Source organism: Varanus komodoensis, unplaced genomic scaffold (genome assembly GCF_004798865.1).
Source record: "Varanus komodoensis strain SLA01 unplaced genomic scaffold, ASM479886v1 scaffold15, whole genome shotgun sequence".
Lineage (NCBI taxonomy): Eukaryota > Metazoa > Chordata > Lepidosauria > Squamata > Varanidae > Varanus > Varanus komodoensis.
In genome coordinates this window covers 13,366,053-13,389,619 of record NW_025335440.1, presented here as the reverse complement: position 1 = coordinate 13,389,619, position 23,567 = coordinate 13,366,053, and the positions used below count along the sequence as shown (strand labels likewise).

Here is a 23,567-nt window from a genome sequence, read left to right as displayed (position 1 = left end):
GTTCAACAAGTGCTCACCTACACCTTTGGTTCATTGTATAAAGTTATTTACCAGAAACAATAACATTTTAGCAAGCATCTATACAAGTTTTTAATTCTTCCATATCTCTATCCTTCCAGCATTTAAAAAACAGTATCTGAAGATAAGCAAGAATAAGTTTATAGCATGTTAACCCATGCAGAGTAGGAATCACAGTGTTAAACTGGGGCTCCAAATATCCAGCCATGAAGCTTGGTAGAGATTTTGGGCCAGTCAGCAACCAACCGCTCAGGCTTTTGAGATAAAATGGAAAGGAAGAGGACCATGGAAGCCACCTTGAGTCCCATGCAAGAAAGAAGGGACAGACATTTAATAAATAAGTAGATTAACAGGGTGTTCTTAAAGCTTTTTCAGTATTTTCAAGGCAAGTTTTCCATCAATCAGATAATAACCTAAGTCTGCAATCCTTTGCACACTGACTTGGAAGTAAGCCCTACCAAACTCAGTAGGAACTTCTGAAAAGGCATACACAGGATTGTGCTATTAATCATGCTTAGCAGTCCTTAGACTGGAACAACTATTGAAGTAGATAATAATGTTGAAATAGTAGTCATCAGTGGCTAATGTTTGTTGTTAAAGAACTGTAGCTAGCATATATTCAATAGCAATGTTTGATGTTAGTACAAATAGCTTTAATATTTCTTCACTGCTTGAAATTGACAAATCAGAATTCTATTTATAAAGCTTTACAAAGAACAGAAAGGCTTTTATACACAACCTCATTGCCGATCTTCCTGAATAGCCCTTAAGTTCTGTGTCCCCATTTGAATTCCATTCTTTTCCACAATAAATCATAGTACACTATGTAACCACCTGCATATGGTTCTACTTGACTGCCATTGACTTGCCTAGCCATATAAAAGCTAGTGAATACAGCCTGAAACAAAACACCTAGAAATGGATGGGGGGTGAATGGAGAAGAGATACTGTATATACTTTACAAACACACAGTTAAACTCCTGTGCTTTGCACTGAATATAGAGGAAACTGTGAGCTATTCATTTTTGAATGAAGCCAAAACAAATACAGATTAAGGGGGTACAGCTAATATATTTCACTGCAAAATCACAGGGTTATGACAGAGGAATTACGCTGCTACTTCAGTGTTGCATTAACATATTGCATTAAGACCATTTTAATAATATAAACATCCAGAGTGTGTTTGAAGACATGGACCATAGAGAGGGTAAATGCCTGCTTCAGCAAGGATATGGGTCTTGACATTCTTCCAGAAGGTATAGTGCAGTCCACATTAAAGAAACCAAGTTTAGCCCTTCACATCCTGGATAACTACCAGTCAGTCTCCAGCCATCCCTTTTTGAGTAAGGTGTTGGTGGAATGCTGGGCTCCCAGCTCCAGATGGTTCTGGAAGAAACTTGTGAATACACAATCTGGTTTTGGGCACCCTAGTGAATAACTTATGCTGGGGACTGGTGCATTTTACCTAAGCTCTAGTGGCATTTCATATCATCTTCCTATTTCAACTGTTAGCACAGTTGCTGAGAAACCACAGCACTGGAGTGTTTCTGGTCCTTCTGGACATTTCAGAAAGTAGTTTTGGGAGGGTTTTGTTCTATCCCATCACCTTTGTTCTGCGGGGCTACCACACAATTCTATTCTATCTTCAATACTCTTCAACACATCTATGAAGCTGCTGGGAGAAGTTATACAGAGGTTTAGTCACTGATGCCATCCATATGCTGATAACATACAGGTCTACCTCTCTTTTCCACCCAAAAATTCCACAAAGAGGCTGTGGAACTCTTGAATAAGTGACTCGGTTGAGCTCTAGGATAGGAAAGAGAACACACTTAATGTAATCCTAGAAAAGAGGAGGCTCTATGAGCCAGGAATCCTTGAGATGGAGGGGTATAACAGGCCTGCTACATCCCTTATGAAGGGACAAATACACAGCTTGGGGGCACTCCCTGATTCTCACTTTCTGGGATAGTAGAGCGGGAGGCAATGATAAGCAATGCTTGTAACAAACTCCAGCTTATACACCAGCCATGGACCTATGGTTGTCCATTCTCTGATTACCTTCAAAAACAGACTGCTGCAATGTGGGGTTGTCTCTGAAGATGGTACAAATGCAGCATCCCAGGTGCTAATGAGGACCAGAAAAATCTGAATATATCACTCCAGTCTTGCATCAGTTGCACTGGCTAACAGTCTGTTTCTGTGGCTAATTCCAAGTTGTAATCTTTACATTTACAGTTCTTAGCTGCTCAAGACCAGGTTCTCTGAAGGACCATCCTCATCCAGACTGTATGCCCTTATACCATGATGTACCTCAGAGGGCTCTGAGTGCTCACGATTAAGATCAGTTACACACCCTCAAGTCAGATCTGCTCAGTGGTAGCTTGAGTCCTTGGAACTTCCTTTCAATGAACATGCTCCTACTCCTCTAGCATTCAGAGCTTTGAAAACCTTCCTCTTGACAAGGCCATCTTTACTAATACCAACATGCCTTATGTTGGTAGAGCAGTAACTCTTAACATGTTTTGATGAGATCCCCTTTAAAATTTGTATGAGTCCTCCTTTCTTTTTGTATGGTGACCTTTGTACTTTAGGTGTAGCCCTAAAAGGGAACTTTTAAAATGCTTAAAATAAATACTTACAGGCATGGAAGTCATCTTACTGATTTCTTCATCTTCAGAGTCACTGTTTGAATCTTGACAATCTGTACCTGATGTAGATACAGGTAACTGAGAAAGAAATGTCTGGAGTACCCGCAAATACACAAGTAGCCCTTCTTCTGAAAGAGATCCTATAGAGAGAATGATGTGACTAAATACAGTATAGAATACATAAATGCTAAAAAGAGATCATTTATTAATGTACTTTTTATTGCAAGAGACTGAGCAAGTCTAATATTTCAAACTTAATATTCTTGATTGTTCATTCTATAAAAGACTATTGCAGTTTCCTCCCACCTGCAGCCTTCTAGAAGTTTGAGAACAAGATTTCTATCAGCCCCAGTCACTGCCCATGCTGGCACAGTCTAATAATGAGGCTGTGAGCCAAAACATCTGGAATGCATGAGGTTGGGGGAAAGGCTGCACTATGGGCTGGATCCACACTAAGAGAGTTGAAATTAGGTATCATTGAAATCAATGGGTCAAGTTACCGATTTTGCTTAAGTCTCACTGATCTAAATGGAAACTCAATTATCTTAGTATCAAGCCAACCATATGCTGATTCCGTTAACTATAAATATATTTCTGGGTGTGAGAAGCACAGAATATGGTTCATACATCTAGAAGTTTAAAGAATATCAGAACTATCTTTTTGAAGAAATTTATAAATCTCTTGCTAATATAAACTTGAAACTTAACGGCAATAAAAGTAGTCTCAAAATTCAGAAGGCACACTTAAACTAGCAAAAAGACATGGCAGAATTGCAAATTTCATAATGATCCATTTTTCAAGTTATTTTGGTATTCAGTCAACTATTCTAGCCTTTTTGGTTGCAGCATTTCCAATGTTCCATAAAGTGGGGGGATAGCTCATTTCTGCAAACTGTGATCTCCTACCAGACTGTTCTTTGCAAAGCAGGGAAATACTCCCCTCCGGCCTAGACTAGGTATTGTACAGTGTGGGTACCTGTTGGATTTGACCAGCAGGCATCCATCCTGGCTAGCTTTTATCCCTGGGTGTGCCTTACATTAACCCAATTTTGTCCCATTTGTGCAAATGGTACATAACTGCTTCCAAAAATTATGAGCACACTAACAGGCGTATTTTTAAGTGGACGACCTTGGCAACTCCTCTAGGAAGTTGCCCTTGGAGACAGCTTTCAAGATCTCCCCCACCTCCCGCCACATGCCTGGGGACACCTCAGTGTTTCTGTGGTTTCCCCCTAAGCAACCTGCAGGAGGACCAAACAGGGAAGAGGCGGCTCAGGACTCCCACTGTGCCCAATCATCTGTCAAGCTCATCAGAGGCCTGAGGCTTAAATAGCTGCCCAGGGTAGCTTTTAAGACACCCAGCCTGTGCAACATCCCCACCCCCAGTATAAGGTACTTCCTGTGTTCCCAATAATAGCCACAAATGTAGAAGCAACAGTACTAATAGCAGTTGTAAAGCACTTAGTTGGGTTTTTCTGACACAGTATACAATAAATCAATACTTAAAACTGATTAAATATGCTTTACACACCTAAATACGTTTCACCAACTGTTAGAACAAAGTAAAAAAGCCAAGGAGCTCTCTCACTTTTCCTCGAACGCCTGCTTTCTGTTAATAATAGTGCATTCAGAAAGAGTTCATAAGGGAAACAAGTTTGCACATCTGCAAGCGCTGGAATGATGAAATGGAATATCTGGTCTGTAAAAGGTGCTGCCAGGAACTCTTCTGTAAAAGCAGCAAAAATCTGTTGCCTGTGACAAGTAAAAAAAAAGTTTATCTTAAAGGAAAACGTAAAGACTGGTTTTTACCAATACATTATATGCCTATAAGCAAGCTACAGGTTTGAACATATATTTTATCCACCAATTTAAAAAAAGGTCAAACTACTTTATTATGTCTATAATAGAGTTGTCAATTCTATATCAATTTGTCAGTGTCACTCAAAGGGTTTATCAGTACTATTACTCCTGTCTTTTTGTTCTTAGGCCATGAAACACCACTGTTTTAAAACTAAACGTCACTAGAAGAAGTGGATCTAGTACTTCCACAACCCTCTCTGTTCCTCTATATATTACTTAAAGTATCATTACCTGGCATCTTCAGGGCAGGATCTATAAGTAAAGTGCAATGGCTTCAGAACATTCTCTAACAATATTTTTGCAATAGGAACCCGAGAGACATCTGAATACTCAATACTTGCGGGAAGCTTGTTATTTATTAGCAGATAAAGAGACCTGTAGTAGCCTGAAAGAAGAAAAAAATCTGTTTTAGGATGTACTCTTTTTTTAAGAAGTACAAACTGACTAACAGTGCAATCCTAAGTATGATTATTCAAAAGTCCAATGAGTCAGCAGGACTTTCTCCTTTGTCAGTGATTTTAGAACAGCAGTCCTAATCATATTGCATATTTAATTGCATTTGCATATATAAAACCATGCTGTTTAAATGCACTGACTCTGCAGTGCACCAACTGTATCTAGTGTTTCATGGCATTATAGGCCTTATGGTAATGATTTCAATCACTTTTATTTACTTATTGAAAGGCCACTGAATCCTGCAATACTAAATATTTTTATTTAGTGTTTATTTTATTGTACCTACCGCTTAATACAATAAAAACTTGAAACAGTTTACATTAATACTGACAACCATTACTGTAAATGTTACTCAAACACAGCTATTTCATATTTAAAGTTGAATGTAATTTTCAATCTTCTATTTTACTGAGCTTCCTATTCAAATTTCAGTATAACAGATAAGATAAACGCAACAACAACTTTGAAAGCCAATCATTTCACTAACCTTTTTGAATTACGTAGTGCAAGATTTGTTCAATTATTGATACTACACGATTAGCATCTTGTAAAGCAGGCAAATAGGTATTCTCAGATGAAAATACTTCAAGCATCCTCATAGGAAGTGCAACATTCAGACTGTCATCATTGCAGTTTTGCAGCAACCTATAACAAGATGAAACAAGTTACTCAAACAGCGCTGAACTTTTTTTCCCCTAATGAATAAGCAAAATGAGCTTCCAAACTAATTTGCTGAAACTTGAAAAGCAATGACATCAGAATAGTAGCCCCTAAGTGATATGCAGGAGTTTCCTTTCTGTTAGAGATGCTTCAAAGAAAGGACTTTGGTGAATATGGAGGGTATAATTTTCTCTGCTATTGCTCATGCAGCTGACTGGAACCTAAAGACCTCAAGCTGGTCTTTTAATACATTCAAAACATATTGAATCTGCAGCCTTACATAAACCAATCAAGCTAAGGGAAAATGCTATATTCTGAACTAAGTAAATTTGGTTTTTGTTATTTTTACCTGCAACACAGGCCCAAGAGCCTTTTTATCTGGAACAGGCATGTAAGTCTGTCAGGGCCATCAAGCTGCTTCACAAACTGAGAATTTTGTTTAATCAGGTTTTGACATATCCAAATCTGGAAGGGGAAAACAATGTTCACAGATAAAACTGTTAAAACAAATTAATGTTGTTTTTTGCAAACTAGACAGTAACAGACCTGATACCACAGGTACAGAGTAGAAACACAAATCAAAGAAACCCCTGCTGCTTAGCCTTTTATCAATTTAAGACTGAATCAGGTCTGCAGTTTCTTTGGAATAAGAAAGGTTACTATTCTACAGGAAAAAGCAAGGAGATAACATCTACTAGAATTAAGTAAGTTTAGTTCTAAAAAAGAAAAAAGAAAAAACAGAAGCCAAATGAACATCTCCAAGAAAAGTGGCAGAGCATATATGTATATAAAGCATGTACTAGTAACATGCACCAAGAAACTGTAATATTGCCTAGATATCAGTGGATGCTGATCTATGAAAATCCAAGGCTGGCAGTGGAGGGGAAGGCACAGCAACCAAGTATGAGGTAGTAGGAAGCAGGATGACCAGGGCCAGGCTGCAGAGAAACAGGATAGACTGGGGAAGACTATACAGTGTACCAACAATGGTAGCAAGAACCTGAGAAGGGAAAGCAATCCTAAAAGAGGGAAAACACAAACTGTGGCTTCAGAACAGTGACTGCATGTTACTATCTCTACCTTGAACTCAACATTGTGGGCAAATTATTTGTCTTGTAGACCTTCCATTTTGCCTTCCTGTGAGATGCAAGTTTTATGGATCACACCCACTGTGAATGGGCATTCCCTAAGGAAGTCATTTTGTGATGGCACTCATGACACTTCTTCAAAATTCCAAATGTGCCCACATGCCCAAAAAATGTAGACCGCTACCTTACGCCTGATCAACACCAACTTGCAGTATAGCTCCACAAAGAAAGGCATTAGCTCAGGTTAAGCATATAATCAAGTAATTGTTTGATCACTGGGAGCCTGACCCAAGGCTCACATGATCGCTCCACCCACTCATCTTGCTCATCATACGCCATTCCTGTTCTTACTCCCTGGGACACCTGGTTTAGGGAAAACAGTGTGTGGATAACGATAGTTAGACAGTGTGGTATAGTGGCTGGAATGCTGGACTGGATATCAGGAGATCCAGGTTCTAGCATCCACTAGCTATGAAGCTCACTGGGTGACTTTGGGCCAGTCACTGACTTTCTGCTTAACCCACCACAAAGGCTTGCTGTGAGGATAAAATGGCAAGGAGAATTATGTAAACTGAGGTTTCTTTGCAGGAAAAAAGGTGGGATCTGGAAATAATAAATAAATAGTGACAGGAATACGGTGGTGAGCTACAGGTTGCCTACACTGAAACACAAAGAGGAAGTGAGAGTGCTGAGGCCCCAAGACTGGCCTTGGCAGCCAGGTCAGTGCCCAACATACTAATCTTTAGAATGTGGAGCATTTGCACTGCAGACAGGTCACCCCTTTGGGTTAAGTCTACATATACCCTCGCCGGATTCTACAGACTAAACAACTGAGTAGGTACAAGTGCCGTCAGAGGCCAATTTATTCGCTAGAGAAGGAATGACCAAACTGTGCTGCAGGATCCCGTGAGGTGCTGGTAGATGGTTTCAGAAAGAAAAATCACTCTTTCATTTTGTGTGAGTAGAAGTGCATTGTATTCATACTGCTGTGTGTTGGCAAATCAAGTTCCTGCAGCCGCTTTAAGGAGAGAAAAAATACATTGAGAGTATGAAATGCACACTTAATGTATAGTTTGAGCTCAAAAAAGTTTTCACATTTTTCTCTTGTACCTCTCAGAAGTAGATAGTTATCTGAACACCTGACAGCTAGTCACTCTGATTCACACTAAGAGAATTAAATTCATTCTTCAGGGTTCCTTCCAATGTATACTCAGCAAAAATAATGCAAAACCATTTCTATAAAGACCCAAATCCTGAATATTCAGCATAAAATTGCAGGGTTTAATTATTTTCCAGGCTGCTCCAGACTCAGCAGCACAAGGCACTTCAACTCATACAAAAGGGAAGAACGATTTCTCTTGCCTGGTACCACCACTCCCCACCCCCCCAACAGTATCTTAAGGGATGTCATTCTCTGGCCAAGATAAGCACATCTCACAAGGCTGCTGCCGATTTTCTTTCCTTTCTTGATGAAGCAGGAAGTGGAAAAGCCCCACTTTGTGGGACAGCGGTGGACAGCCTTCAAGACTACAGAATTTACTTTTTCATATTTCCACGTTCTACCCATCAAACTGCAATGAAAGAAAGCAGCTTAGGAACTAGAGCACACCTAGAATGAAGACACACGGTTACTGGAGGCACATGCTCTGCTGAACTGAGCCCACAGTTCTTTTACCCATAAATCCACTCCAGTTTTCCCCACCAAACACGCTTCATTGCAGCAGCCTAATGTGACGTGGTAGAGTCCTTTACATCAGTTGCTATTGTTAAAACAACTGTAACCTTCAATTGGTCCAGAACAGGGCAGCAAGGCTGCTGACAAGGGCTGGCAGATATGATCATGTAAAGACAGTCCATCACCACCTTCACTGGTTACCAGTTGAAGTCCAGGCCCAATTCAAGGTGTTCATTGTGCTTAATGCCCTAAACAGTTATCTGAAGGAGTGCCTCTTCCCACACGTTGCCTGCCTGGCCCCTTAAAATCACTGCCAGAGGCCTTCTGACGAATCTCCCTCCTCAGGAAATGAGGGCGGCTACAAGGAGGACAGTCTCCTCGGCAGAGTCACCCTGACTTGGGAATCAGCTGCCCAGAGAGGTTTGCCTGGTTCCCTCTTTGTATTCTTTATTGTGCCTGGGAAAGACCTTTTCATTTTCCTGATATTGTAATTGTTAGAATGATCTCAATGGTTTTAATACTGTATATCTGGTTGTTATCTGTTGTTGCGCCTTTCATGATGGTTTTGTATAATCGATGGCTGTGTGAAGTTTTTACGATAGCATGTATTTACTTGTGGATTGTTAGATTTTGTTAAATGTTATCTTTATTGTATATTTTAAACTTCAAAACCCACTCAGTGAGCCTTATGGCTAATGGGGCAGAATAAAAATCCAATATAAATAACCTGAGAAACACTTGCTAATCTATGGCACTCACCCAGAAAGCTGTAGTTTCTAATCTACCTTTTGCCCCCCCCCTTGATTGAAGAAAATGAAAAGAAGCCATTCACATGCTACTGATAACTAAAGCAATTAAAAATAAAATTACTGAAAATATATGAGAAACTAAAGACAATCTCTAATGAAAATTCAGCTCTTACCAAACGTTTGGAATCCTCATTATGTCTATAGAAAAACAGAAGCTGACGAACTAGGAGAGTCAGATTTGCTCCGTTGGCAGTGGAGAAATTTCCTCCAGATTGTGCTAAGTTAGCATAGTGATCAAATTCACTCCTCTGAATGGAATACTTAAAATCAAAGAATAAAATTAAAAGGAATGAAATTTAGTGTCAGATCTTAAGATGCACAGGCAGGATTTCAATATATTTATTGAAATATATTGCAGGCTTCATTTACAAGTCAATGAAAGATTGTGGAGATGGCTAAAGAAACCTTTGAATGTTGAATTTCAATGATTTTTGTAAATAATCTGATAGCTTTTTTTGTGCAAGCACCTGCCCAAACACAAAGTAAAATGTCTGGTATGGATTAATAATAATAACAGGCACAAAAATTCAGATCACATGGTATTTTCAGTAAGTCTTAAAACGTTTAATTTATTTAAAACATTTGTATGCTGCCCAACTGTGCCACGGCACCTCCGGGCGGCTCACAACGTGATTAATCAGGCCTACTACTGTCTGTATATATTAGCTCTCACAAGTTTTATGGAAAGAGAGCAAGTATCTATACATTAAAACAGCAGATTAGGACTCAATTAGAAAATCAGAATGAGCCAAGAGTAAAACAGATACATAGGAAGTGTTGGTCTTTGATGGATAGTATTGCATTATATGATTTACCATATTGAAAATAACATTAACATAAGTAAACACTCCAAATTAAATTACCCATATTATTGCACATTTACAGAGACCAAGCTCAAAACAGGCTATGTGTGCAGTTATTCATGATCACTAGAGTATCTGATCACCCCGTAACTCTTATGCCTAGAAAAGCAGGCCTTCTGTAGAACAGACATTGGCCGAATTTGGGCCACCATGACTGTTTATGCATCCCCTCCCCGCATTTCTCCCCACCCCTGTTGCCACTGAAGGCTGCTGTGCAACCATAGCAATCCCAACAATTAAAATGGAAAACAGGGCACATAAGATCTTGACTGCCTTCTGACAACTCCCTATGCTCAGCTGGGCAATCCCTGGTAAACATCAAGGGGACCAAACATCTTTCAGCGCAAGGACCAAATTTCATTTTGGAGCAGCTCTTGGAAGACACATTCCATTCACGGACAGGACTAAACTACCAGGAAATTTAGCTTCAAGTTCTAACTACCAGTAACTAAGCCTTAGATGAGGCATTTCAACCTTTTAGAATAGAGCCAAAAAACTGCATAAAAGCCAGGAATGTACCAAAGAGTTGGTGGCTGGAAGAACCAGTCTCCCTGGAGAACCACTGAGGTCTGGATTGGGATTCCAGACAGGCTGCATTTGACCCATGGGTGTGAAGTTTTGTACCCTGGCTTACATGCAAAGTTGCTTAGGAGATAACACCATGTTCTGTCAACCTATATCATAGTATTTTTCTATTTCAACTCACTTTCCTATTTTGTTGATTATACTCGTTTTCACTGAGGTGCTACCCTATACAAGACTTTATAAAAAGGGGTGGATTAATAATTGGATTTGAAACAATAATGTCCCATAAAGCTGTAGTGTAACCTATCATTCCAATTGAGAGAATCACTGGGACAGGATTCTGCTGCAGCAGAGCCAGAGTGCCTAACGCACCACCTTATTCCCAGGCTGTCATGTGACTACTGCTTATTACCTCCCCTAACTCCTTAAACACCAGTTCTGTACAGCAGATTCAGGGGCCAAAGTTGCTTTTGTACATGGTGAGTGACTGCTACATCTGTGTCAGTGAAGGTCGCTTGAATACTGACGGGGCACTGTGGGGCTGATCTTATTGGGATCCACTGGGCAAACCCAAACACTTAGCAAATGTCAATCATATGAAAATGCCTACTTGGTGTTTTCTGTCCCTGTACCCTCGAACAAAGGACTGGATGATTACTGCATTTTTCAGCCTTCTCCTTTCTTCCTAAGGAGATAAGACAAAGGTCAAAATAAAATTTGCTGCATTATAGTTTGCAGTACAAAGCAGCAACAAGAGAAACATCTGTGAGTTCACCAAATGAACTGTCACATCCAAGAGCATCTTCATTTATTGTCTTCATTAGTATGACAGAGGAGCAATGGGTGGCAAGATCTCTGGGGTAAACAAGGGCTTAGCCCTCCCTGCAATGTGGGCTGACACTACACAACACCATGCAGTTGCCAAACAGGGAGAGACTCTCATGTGACACACACACACACACACGTTTGTTTCTTTAGAAAATGTCGGCATTTCTCATCTTTTGGGTGGGTCACAAATAAAATTAAAGTGTCTTCCTACCCATGATGAGCAAGGTGCTTTTTCACATTTTAGAACAATCTTATCCAGCATATGTCCATGAGACCAGCTAATAACAATCTAAATACACCCCAGCTTCTATATCCATGTACAATCTTGCCCCATTCGCCAATATTTATTGCATGGTTAGCATCCTGAATCTTGACCAGGCATAGCTAAAACATCCACAGATTTAACGTTGGTGGAACAGATTATATAAAGACTAAAGTCTAAAGTCGTCCTAAGAACAAGGCGAGGCAGAATGCATGCACACACAAGTATTGTGGCTCCACCTGTATGAGATAGAAAAGTGATGAAAACAAGAGATATAAGGAATTGAATCAGGAAATATCTGGCAGAATTGAGAAAAGTGCATACAGGTGGGCCAGAAGAGGAAGATGCTGGAAAGAGAGGAACATCCACAATTATTTTTTTCTGTTTTAAAAACTAGTTGATCTCATAAGCAGCTACCGATTTTCCATATCATACAACTGAATTACAACATGAGACAGTTATAGTCAACTCTGCAAAAATGGTTTCAGCCAAGAATACATAATTTCTAATTAGGGACCCATAATTGCAAATGTTTGCAGCCTGAGGTCAACACTGCAATATTATTATATTCATATTTAAAAGCTGCATCTGATTTTATTATTCACAGAATACTGATGCTTTCTTCCATTTTTTAAAATATATAGTAGAAAGAGATACACTATGCTAACCTGAAAGTACATATATATAGCAAAATACATTCCTACAGATACACAGTGCTTTGTTTGTTATGCACATGTTCTGCATCAAAGCTTTACACAGAACCATATGGGCAAATTACTTGTTAGCCATTGTTTTGGACCAGGACACAAAAAGCTTCCTTGGTTTTAAGTCAATCAAATTAAAATTATGGAAATGGCTGGAGTTTTATGCAACACTCACGGAGTCCTAGGAATAATGTATTCACAATCACCAATTCCACAAGATACCAATAATTCTTCACAAGGGTGTGTTTGACACTACATCTCAATGCTGTTGATTACGAAGTGTTACCCTGAAATGCCATGAAAATATTGCCATAGAACATGCTGCTCTAGTGGGCAAACCAAATGTGTGAATCAGCCCTACAACCAATCTTGCTGCTGCTGATCCAACATCATGGGAAGAATTTTAATATTTTTAAAAAGTTGTGCAAGGAAGGAAAAGCTAAAGAGCGCTAAAGAAATTTTTAGCATTCAGATAGTCATGAACCACAAACACAGCAAGACATCAGGCTGAAAAAGGAAATCACCAAACTATTCTATTAATGCATGCAAGTTAACCCTAATCATTGGCTTTTGTAGAAGTAGATTAATGATCCATAGTTCAGTGGTAAAACCGGTGTTTAAGATGTCTGAAGTTCAGTAATGGCATCTCTGGGTTAGGCTAGGAATGAGCTGATGCCAGTTAGTACCCATAATGCTGAGCTTCAGGGAGCAGAGGTCTGACTGGCAGCTTCCAAAGTTCCTGTGTAGGTCGAATAGAATTAAGTAAAAAGTACTATCTTTTTCCATGGTTCGTGTGACCCAGATTCTAAGTTTAACCAGGATCTGAAATCTAATGTTTGTTTCAGATCTCTGATATACTATTACATTGTCATTTTTTCATTTTAATTTCTATCTTACACAGTGCAAATTCAATGAGCAGATGCAGAAGGTTATACTTATAACATACCTCTCGTTTCCGTCTCTCCTCCTGTGTACGATGCAAAAGTGATGCCTTTTCCTCCTGGAGAACAAACACAACATAGCATATCTAGCTGAACAATTGTATTTGAAGTTTTGTATAAAATATCTATCTCCTTCTCAAAATAAGCTATATATTTTTTCCTCAATATTATGCCAGAAAGTTACCTAAGACAATATAGCACAGCAACACTATTAGCAGCCTAATTCTATCAATTCACCATCTACCTTATGACATCTGTTGCAAATAAGAGTGGCTTAATTCTTTCATAACTATTTTAAACAGAGTAATTAGACTCAACCATATTTAACATACAATATGAGGTATGACTGAAGTGCATTATTTTAATGACTGGGTTCAGACAACACAATAATCCATACTTGAAGAATGAGTATGGTTTCAATGTGGACTGCTGTTGAATTGTGGTTTGTCACTGAGGTTGTCATGGAACCATTCAAACCCACCCACGGTAACAAACCATAGTTTGTTAACCACAATCCCGTTCAGAACCCAACAACAAACCACAGCTTCTCCTAATGGACTATTTGTCGTTAACAAACTATGGTTTATGAGAACAGCATGGTTCCGATAACACAATGATCCACATTTTAACAACACTCAACCTGTAACTCTGGCTTATTGCATGTGTGAGAATTAATGAAAGCCACTTTTAAGGAAGAGAGGAACTCCATATACATTATACCGCCCTATTTTCCCAAGGCCACAAATTGCAAAAACATTTAAAATGATTAGCACTTTGCTGAACCAATCACATGGGTAAAATGGAGCCGGTAAAAAAGTCACATGGTGACAAAAGGAGCTTTTGCCATGCAAGTGTATTTCTAAGCATTCTATTTTTGGAACTAGATTAGGCATACATTGGACTCGATCCAGAGCTCAACATCTACAAATGAAAGGGTTGCTTTCACTGGCAGAAGGAACTGAGATAGAGTGACGCCTCCTTGCTGGACAAAGGGACTGGAATGGTGATTTTTGCTGACTTCTTCATCCTGATCACTGTGCCCCACTGCCCATGCTGCTCTGGGAGACTTTCCAACTCTCCAAAGCATGTTTGCAGGAAAATAAAAGGGCTGTAGGAAGGAAGAGGAACTATCAGGAATGGCATCTCCACTTTCTAACTATGTGATCACCAGGCTTAAGGAGTTCTGTTCCATATAACTCTGGTTCTACCCCATTGTTTTCTCTATGGAATTACATGAATAGTTGTTTTTGCCAAGCCATAGCTCCCACACCACAGACTGTTCCAGAGGAAAAGGATACAGGAAAGTATCTGTTGGATATAAGCACCAGGATGGAATGCATTTAAGGTATTATGTGGGTATATAGCTGGAGAACTGAACTAAAAGCATTTTTTAAAAGTATGAAAATCCTCTTGACATCATAAAATGTAAGCTTTTGATGGCAGTATTTGGTTCATATGTGGATTAAGTAAATAATGAATCAAACATTGCTCACGAGGAGATAATTTCTAGGTGAATTTTCTAGGGAGACCTAGGCATCCTCAGAATTCTTTTCTGGGAAATGTAAGTGAACACATTTTAGATATTTCAATATAGACTAGAAAAGACCAGTAAACATTTGCAATGGAGAATAAGCCATTGGAGAAGCAGCAAAACTGAAAAGTTCATTTGTGCTTTGACAGACAGGTTGAATGATTACTAGTTTTGCTTTACAGGGACTTTCAACAGGTTACCTGCACTACAAAGTACATTTTTATTTATCCAGGTGTCCTAGTTCTGAATTTGGACCGGGGGGGACTCTAGGAATGGGGGGAAAAAACTGAACGAACATCACTTGACTTGTACAAACTTTACCACCAGTTTGTTTGTTTTGAAAAAACCCTCTTAATAATCAGTCATGAAATCTAATGGAATACCCAAGAGATCTATAACCTCATTACTACTGCTAAGCCATATCCGGTCTGGTGGACTTTATTTCTTACAACTGTAGACTGTCTAATAACCTTAGTTCCCTTGACTGCTCACAGATATCAGACAAGGATCTAAGCCCTAATCTAAATTATTTACATAAGTTTCTAAACCATGGGTCCTCAAACTAAGGCCCACAGGTTTTGTGCAGACTGCTCGTGAGGCGGTCATTTTGGACTTGATCAGAGAAAATTATCTCCTCGCCAGCAAGCTGGTACCTCGCCCCATACACCCCCCATCCCCGCCTTGCATGCACATGCACGCACACCCCACCCCCTTACCAGCCCGTGCCCTCCCACCAGCATCACCTTGGTGCCCCGCGCCCACTGCTGGCTTCTGTCAACTGGCTCCCTGTAGAAAAAGTTTGAGGAACCCTGCTCTAAACAGTACACAACAGCAGCTAAGCCATGTGTGTTACACTCAGTGAAAATGTGCTTCAGTTTGCTGGAACTGAGTTAACACAATGGAAACGCCATCTAAGACATATGTAAGCATAAGACCCATTGCAAGGCCCATATTAATAATGTCCTATTTATATAATTATTTGTGTGCTGTCTCTTAGGAACATGTGTTCACAAGACAGCTCACATAATAAAACATAAAAATATGCATTACTGTTAAAAATCCATATCAAATAATTACACAACAGCATACCCAACTAATAAAAGTTAAAATACAGATAATTTAATCTACAGTACTCTGACAACAGGACTCAGAAACCGAGCATAATTTTAACTCTGCAGTGGTTAAAGCACAAACAAAGACAAGTAAAATAAAAGATGAGTTTTAAAATCCTGAATAAAATGCATACTGATACAACAATCAGAATTTCAATATGTAAACCACACATTTATATAGACTAGTAGCAACAAAAATCATCCTTCCAAAACCTCACTCAGACTCATTCTGTGCTAGAAACTTTATAAAACTCTCTGGATCAGAGCAAAGGTCCAGCTGATCCAGCTTCCTGTTTTCCGTTCTGGCTGACCAGATGCTTCCCAAAGATCACAAGCAGGATACAAAGGCAACCCCTTTCTATGTTGTTTCTCTATTTAAAAAATAGAGTCTCTATTTTAAAAAAACATGGTCGGTTGGCATTGTGCAGCAGCAAGCAAACATGCTGTCCCTCACCAGCTCATCATTTCCATTTTGCACTTAAGAACAAATCATGGCTTAAAGCTCTGGGTTGTTTCCTCCTCTATAACCTAGAAGAAGAAACCTCAAGGAGGGTCACACTTGGCTTGTATTCCAAACTGGATGTAAGCCAGAACAGGGGTTGGCAACCCTCGGCTCTGGAGCCGCACGTGGCTCTTGAATCCCTCTGCTGCAGCTCCGTTGCTCAAAATACGCATCATAGCCGCCGATCTGCGGCCCGCGCCGGCACAGCACAGCCGCCAATCTGTTTCATAAATGCAACACACTATAGTTTTTTTATACATGGCATAAAGGTAAAAAACGATATATGCAGTGTTATTTTCATTTTAGAGGTCAAAAGAGTTTTGCAGCTCCCGGTGTTTTCTTTTCTGTGGGAAACGGGTCCAGATGGCTCTTTGAGTGTTAAACGATGCCGACCCCTGGGCTAGAAGGTGGCACACTCACTCCAGCACTGCATGCAAACTGGGCCAATGACTGGTATTCTGCAGTAAACTGCTTCTGCTAATTAAATTTCCCTTTAGGTACTACCATTAATAGACATTGGTAACTTTTTCTCCAGGAATTTGCATAATTCCATTTTAAAGCAACCTAGGACATCTTGTGGCAACAAATTTTGCAAATTGTGTTGTGGGAAGAAGTTCCATCTTTTGTTTATCCTGAAACTACTCCCAATCAACTTCACTGGGCAATCTCAGGCTCCTAGTATTACAAGGTTAGAACGGTCGAAAAAAATAGATCTGTGAAAGAAAGTGCAGGGGTGGAGAGCAACAGTGCTCCATCTGAAGAGTACGGGTGGAGAGTCACAGAGAATACTATATAAATGCTGGAGAGATAAGCAAGAGAAAGGTTGGGAAGAGCAAAAACTAGAAATCCAAGTAGTGGAGATTGATGAGGACCAAAACAAGTTTTGCTTTCCTGGGAACTGATGAAGATTACAATCAGGAGACGCTTTACTGAGTCATGGAGGAAATATGGCAATAGGATCAAGCTTGGTGAAAAGTTGGGCCTTTCTACCCAATGTCAAGACTGGAAAATATTTAGGGCAGCATTTTCCACTACCCCCTTTCCCACATTATGTTTCAGGTACCCAAGAGATGCATCCTGAATCTCACCAAGATAACTCATAGAAGTCCTGGGAAAGGTCTTCCTATTTTATGTTTTCAGGTTTTTTAATTTAGTTATGAGTTCTGTTCTCCAAGTTAATCTTAATTATGATTCTACCAAAGATCATCAGTATTTACTTTCTACTTCCTTGAGAAACTATTTTGCCCAGTAACTACCAGTCCTAGTTTCTGAAATGTTCTAAACATTTAAAGCCCAATTCTACTCATGTTTGCTCAAACTTAACCCAAGTAAGTCTAAACCAGCCCAGCAGAGCTGCCAAACTTCCAAACATACATACACACGCATGCACACGCGATAGCAGATATGGTCTTCAATACTTGCTTAGTATCCTCATATCTGCATAGGGAGCATCTGACTGAAATATGCTTCTTATCTCTAAACTGACATAATTCTACAATGCCTGTAGGACCACAGCTTTAAACAGGTTCCATTTAACTGAAAATTAATGTGTTTTGATTATCATACTGACTAGCTTAAAAATATGCTGTTGTCCAAACAACTGAGTACAACCAGGAAAAGAAGCAAGCTTGGTCTTGACATATTTTCTTTTGTTTCAATATCAAGTTCCTATGAAGTCATCAGTGTCCAGAATGTCTTTTTGCTAGCTTGGTTAGTTTTCTGCTAGATCCATGTATCCTATATTATTGTGCCATTTGTCAGTTGATATTGTTGTACTTGATTTCCTGAATTTACTTATAACTTGTTCAGATGTCACTAATAAACATGTGAGAACTTCCTTGTGTAATACTTTTTGTTGATCAAAGATCAACAATAACCCATTTTAGTTCACAATTTTGCTACCTTCTGCATAAAACTTTTATAACCTTATATTCCCACAATATGTAGCAAAAAATACTATCCCATTTCCCCACAATTTCACCAGCTCATTGATGATAAAGTAGTATAAATGCTGCTGGACATTATTGGGTTAAAAACATATATGAATGGTTCCATAGCATTTTCCTGGGTTTTTTAATAACACACATTTAAATGGCTTCTCATTCCAATGCCCTCTCCCCCATCCTTTACATGACAGACATGAATTTCAAAATGGGAAACTTGACTTTGCTGATTTAAATCAAAACAATTCAAATCAATTCACTCTGCAACAGGACCTGTGTGAGCCAGGCTATAGAATATATTTTCCCTTTCATCTTCTTTAATGGAAGTTGGAGCTTTGGATTTCCTACTAATTATGTTAAACAGTATACCTATTTTGCCTATGGTCCTATATAAATATTAGGTATCTCTAATCTGAGTAATTTTGAATCTAGGTATGTAAAAGTGCAACTGACATTTGCACAATAGGGAAGGCAATTCATATCCTGACTTGTCTAACATTCCAAGAATGTCACAGCACCAATGGCAATTTACCTTTACATCATTGACCCACTTCACATGTAACAATTCCTTACACACTATTTAAACCATGGGTCATCAGGTCTGTGCAGGAGAGACTGCATGTGGTGCCTCCCAACCACTGTTTTGTTAAACAACCTGAGTGGTCCTATTCCAAGGTTATGCTCCATGATATGCAAACCTGGCAATCCATAGTTTCAGCATAGCAAACCATGGAATTTCTCCCTCAACAACACAAAGTTTCAGCTTGGGGAATGCAGAGCACAACAGCAGTGTGCTCACTCACTCCCAGTTACCCACAATTTAAACAATCTCTGGGTAGTCATGAAGTGCCAACTGGATCATTCTGTTATTGGTTAGTTAGAGCAGCTTGCTCTCGATCCTGTAGTAGTCTGAGGCAAACCTAACAGCAAAGTAAAATTTCTCCCACTGCCTACCAGCCATAATTGCAGCATTTTCGAATAGGAACCCAAGGAGTCATCAGTGGTGAAAACTACTGACTGGTGCAGGTATTGGCATCTAGCGGTCCTTCAAATGTTTTGTCCTGCAACCTATCCCAGAACTAAATGAGGGATGCTGGGAGTTCTGGCCCTCCGGGCATTTTGACCTACAAGCTGCCCACCCTGGTCTAGTGGGTAGAGGGTCAGACTAGAGCAAAGGAGGCCTCACTGTGTGCCTTAAGTTGACAATTAAACAATCTCCTTGCATATACACTTAGTTTAAGCCATCCTACAGTGTAAATTATTAAGATGAAAGTGGCTCTGAAACATGGGTCCTCAAACTACGGCCCGGGGGCCAGATCCGGCCCGCCATGGCCATTTATCCGGCCCGCCTCAGAGGTTTTCAACACACCGCACACACGCCTGCCTTGCCCCCCGCGCAGGGAGGCAGCTTGCTTGCCCGCCCCCATCTTGCTTCGCCACCCCTCGCTGCACCCGCCCGTGTCTCGCCATGCACGCCCGCCATGCCCCCTGCCTCAGCGGCCGTCCGCCTCCACGCTCCACCGGTACCACCTTTCCGCCCTGTGCCCAGCACCAGCACCTTTCAATTGGCCCCCTGGTGAAAAAGTTTGAGAATCCCTGCTCTGAAAGATTTTGCAAAGTATCCGGAGCTCCCTGGAGAAAGGTTATAGTAATCGATGCTTATGAAGTTAAAATCATTGCTTTGCAATACTTGTTCAATTTGGGGGTGGATTGATTCAAATACCTATTAAACCTGCAGATGACAATCTCAGAAAAGGAAGAATCATCAAGCATCATCCAACCAGTCCAGCATCTTGTTCGCACAGTGGCCTACCAGCGGCCCACAGGACCCCACAAACAGAGCATGAGTGAAATACCACCCTCCTGGTTGTGCTTCCCAATAATCAATTGTCATGAAAACCTGGTTTAGATAGTACTGTATTGCATTATCAATGAAGGATGTAACATTTGTGACAGATTACACAGATTCCCCAATAATCCTGCTGTTATTAGCTGACATACTACTTTAAGCATTCAAATAAGCATCCCCATCATGTCATGAGATCTTAGATGTGTTACCTGGTTAGCTTTAAACTAACCTGACCAGTTGTGGTTTTAGGCCAAACTCAACCCTAAATGATGGACAAATTTACACACACCTGCAATAAAGTTAACATTGAATAAGGAATGACTGGACTTATATTGCTTCCAGAAAAGCGGTGATTTTATTCCTCTGCAGCCTATGAGGCTGCCACGGCCAACCTGCTCCTTCCCCTTTTTTTGGACAATTATCTCCCAGTATATCTGACCATGTGCGCTGCCAACAGAGGATGATGGCAGCTGAGGTCTAAAGCACCTGGAGGGCACCAGGTTTGCAAGCATTTTTACTCCCACTGAATGCTCAGAAGACTGAACTTGGGAACTAGTGACAAAAATTGGTCCTTTAAGTGAGTCTAGAACAGAGATTTGAACTCAAGCCAAGTTTCAGTTGTGCCACTGTTGAATTACAGTACTTCAAAACACACACAAATCTAAACTGGTTTACAGGAAATATGGGTTACAAGATCATTTGATTCCACTGCAAATGCTTATTTTTAAATAACAAAATTGGGAACTAGGCGCAGCTGCCTTATCATTCATGCATATTTTGGTGGGCCTTTTTGTTACATCAGTACTAAAGAGTGCTCTTTAAAAAAAAATGCAAATCAAAAAGATGGGGAAAAATAGAAATCTGAATGAAAAGGAAATGCATCCTTTGCTAATTAATCTACTTCAGAAATCTAGTCAAGGTGTCTCCCAAATGTGTTACAAAACAATTCAGGAAATCAGTATCCTGTAAAATTCAGGAAGGCAATGCAGGAACTTATTTTTTAAAAGTCATCCCTCCCTCACCCAGCAAAAAACCTGGTACACCTCCCCCACACTTTACACTCTAGTCCCACAAAGCAAGAGGCCTACAGCTTGCTGCCCTCTGCCCTCCCAGCTTTACTTTTTCACCAATTGGAAGAAAAGTTGGTGGGAGGTAACACAACGGTGACCTGACAACTCTTAAGCAGACACTTGCCGGGCTCCAGAGAATTTCGAGGAAGCTTCCCAAATGGGCAACAGCCTTTCTCTGCAAGGTGTTTTTGGATATATTTTGGAACCCAACGCATGCCCATCTTGGCTTCCCTTTCTAAGCCTAGCTTTTCTAGGATCACTCTAAAGGAAGGGCAAGCCAGGGCTGCAAAGGAAACCCTTCTCCAGGCGTCTTCCTTATCACAACCAAAACTAACCCAGTCACCAGCGCGCTGCGTGGATAACAACCGCAGCTCCGGCGGGCCCCCCGGGCGGGCTGGGGGGCTGGGAGGGGGGCTGTTTCTGGCCAAGCAAAGGTGAAGGGGAGGGCGCGACAGCAGGAGAACGCGGGCGAGGCAACCCAGGGCTCCTCGGCTAAGCCTTAGTCACGCCTGCCGGGCAGGGGCCCACCAGGAGCTGCGCGCAGATCCCCAGCCAGCTTGGGAAGGGGCGCTGGGCATCGAACAGCAAAGGCCAGACATGGCACGGGAAAGACGAGGCGGGCTTACCTTCTTGCTGGCTCCTCCGAGGGACACCTTGGGCCTGGTCTTGAATTCCCCTTCAAAGCTGAACATAGTTACAGCTTATCCTCCCATCTAGAGAGCAGCCCCGGCCTCCGGAACTGGCAGGGAAAAGGACCAGGGAAGCGGGAGCTGGAGAGGGGGCCGACCCCAGGCGAAAGCCCCCGATCCAGCCTCACGCCCACCCCGTGGCCGCCGAAAGCGCCCCCCACTCCCTGCCGCCTTGCTTCCTATCGCTCAGAAGAGACACCCGCGCGGGCGGGGGGGGGGGGCAGGCCTCCTCTCCTCCCCGCCTCCCAGCACCTTCCCTCTCCTGCCTCCCCAGCGCCCCGCGGCTCCAGTTCAGGGAGCGGCAAAGGGGCTCGCTCGGCGTTGCTCACTGGCAGCGTCCGGGGGGGCGGGGGATCAGCCGGTTCCTGCGAGAAGATGGCCGCCGACTGCAGCTCCCTCGGCGCGCGCCCGCCTCGTGGGCGCGCGCGCCCTCCCCTGCGGGGGCGCGCGCCAGGGATGATGATGGCGGGCGCGGCGCTGGCCTGCCGAGCCGGCTGGGAAGTCTCGTTGTTTCTATGCTGCCGCTCCGCTGAATGGAAAAAGAATAAGAATCAGGGGTTTGTTTTTATTTTTAACAAAAACGGACATCTCATTTGCCGCCTCTTAAGGCGGCCGTCACGGAGGCCCATTCAGCGAGGCGGCGGCGGGTTGAATTTCCGGATGAAATTGCTGCTTTATTGCCCCGAGAACCAGGATGTGGAATAGTTGGAGCGCTGGACTGGGTGTCCGGGGAGCCGGGTTCCTACCCCCGTCGACCATGAGGCTCCCTGGCTGAGTTTGGGCCAGGCACTGCCTCGACAGCGAGGAGGAGGAAGATTGCATAATCTTTGCAAGTAAAAAGATGGGTTAGACATAGAATAAATAACATTAAATCCTCCTGTGCTGGCATGGCCCTTCTGATTATTTTGCGCACACAACGGCCTATGCTCACAGGATGCATCTGAAGACCTGTGCTGGATCAGAGCAAGGGTCCAGCCCTTTTATTCACAAAGGCCAGCCTGCTGCTCACGGGAAATCGTAAGGAGGCCTGGAACATAACAGCACCGCCTATCCCACATTCCCCAGCAACTGGTGTTGGTAGGAATGACATAGAGCCATCTATGATGTTTATAGCCTGCCTTTTTCCCTTTTGTGAGGAACACAGAGTGACTTACGTACATAGCTCTGTTTTATCCTTACAACAAGCCTGTGAGATGGGTTAGGCTGAGAGTAACTAGCCCAAAGTCACCCACGACTGAGTGGGGGCTAGAACCCGGATCTCCCAGGTCCAGTCAAACAGTATCTACAGCAGTTGGCTACAGAATTGGAGAGTGCTTATCAATGACACCTCAAATGTTGGGGACATAGCAAGTATGGTGTTGCAGGGTCAAGCCTGGGCCCGGTGCTCTTCAACACTGTTGGTCACTATTTGGATGAGGAGGTCCAGAGAATGCTTATCAGTTTTGCAGAGGACACAAAATTGAGTGGGTTAGCTAATACCTTGGGAAACAGCCAGGTTCAAAATGAACTTACTAGGTTGGAGCACGGGGCT

The 23,567-nt window shown here is 41.6% G+C and overlaps 1 protein-coding gene across 1 annotated transcript in view; it reads right to left on the bottom strand.

Moving 5' to 3' along the window:
• The window catches only part of UBE3C (ubiquitin protein ligase E3C), a 68,308-nt gene extending 45,924 nt beyond the window's left edge, over positions 1-22,384 (bottom strand). The window contains exons 1-10 of the mRNA XM_044424591.1: positions 22,366-22,384; positions 21,974-22,086; positions 13,346-13,399; positions 11,216-11,290; positions 9,331-9,477; positions 5,995-6,110; positions 5,473-5,630; positions 4,761-4,914; positions 4,201-4,421; positions 2,661-2,809 (exon numbers count right to left, since the gene is read on the bottom strand). Coding sequence (XP_044280526.1) covers positions 2,661-2,809; positions 4,201-4,421; positions 4,761-4,914; positions 5,473-5,630; positions 5,995-6,110; positions 9,331-9,477; positions 11,216-11,290; positions 13,346-13,399; positions 21,974-22,039 — 1,140 coding nt within the window. The 5' untranslated portion in view covers positions 22,040-22,086; positions 22,366-22,384. The remainder of the gene's footprint in view (positions 1-2,660; positions 2,810-4,200; positions 4,422-4,760; positions 4,915-5,472; positions 5,631-5,994; positions 6,111-9,330; positions 9,478-11,215; positions 11,291-13,345; positions 13,400-21,973; positions 22,087-22,365) is intronic.
• Positions 22,385-23,567: the final 1,183 nt, after the last annotated feature.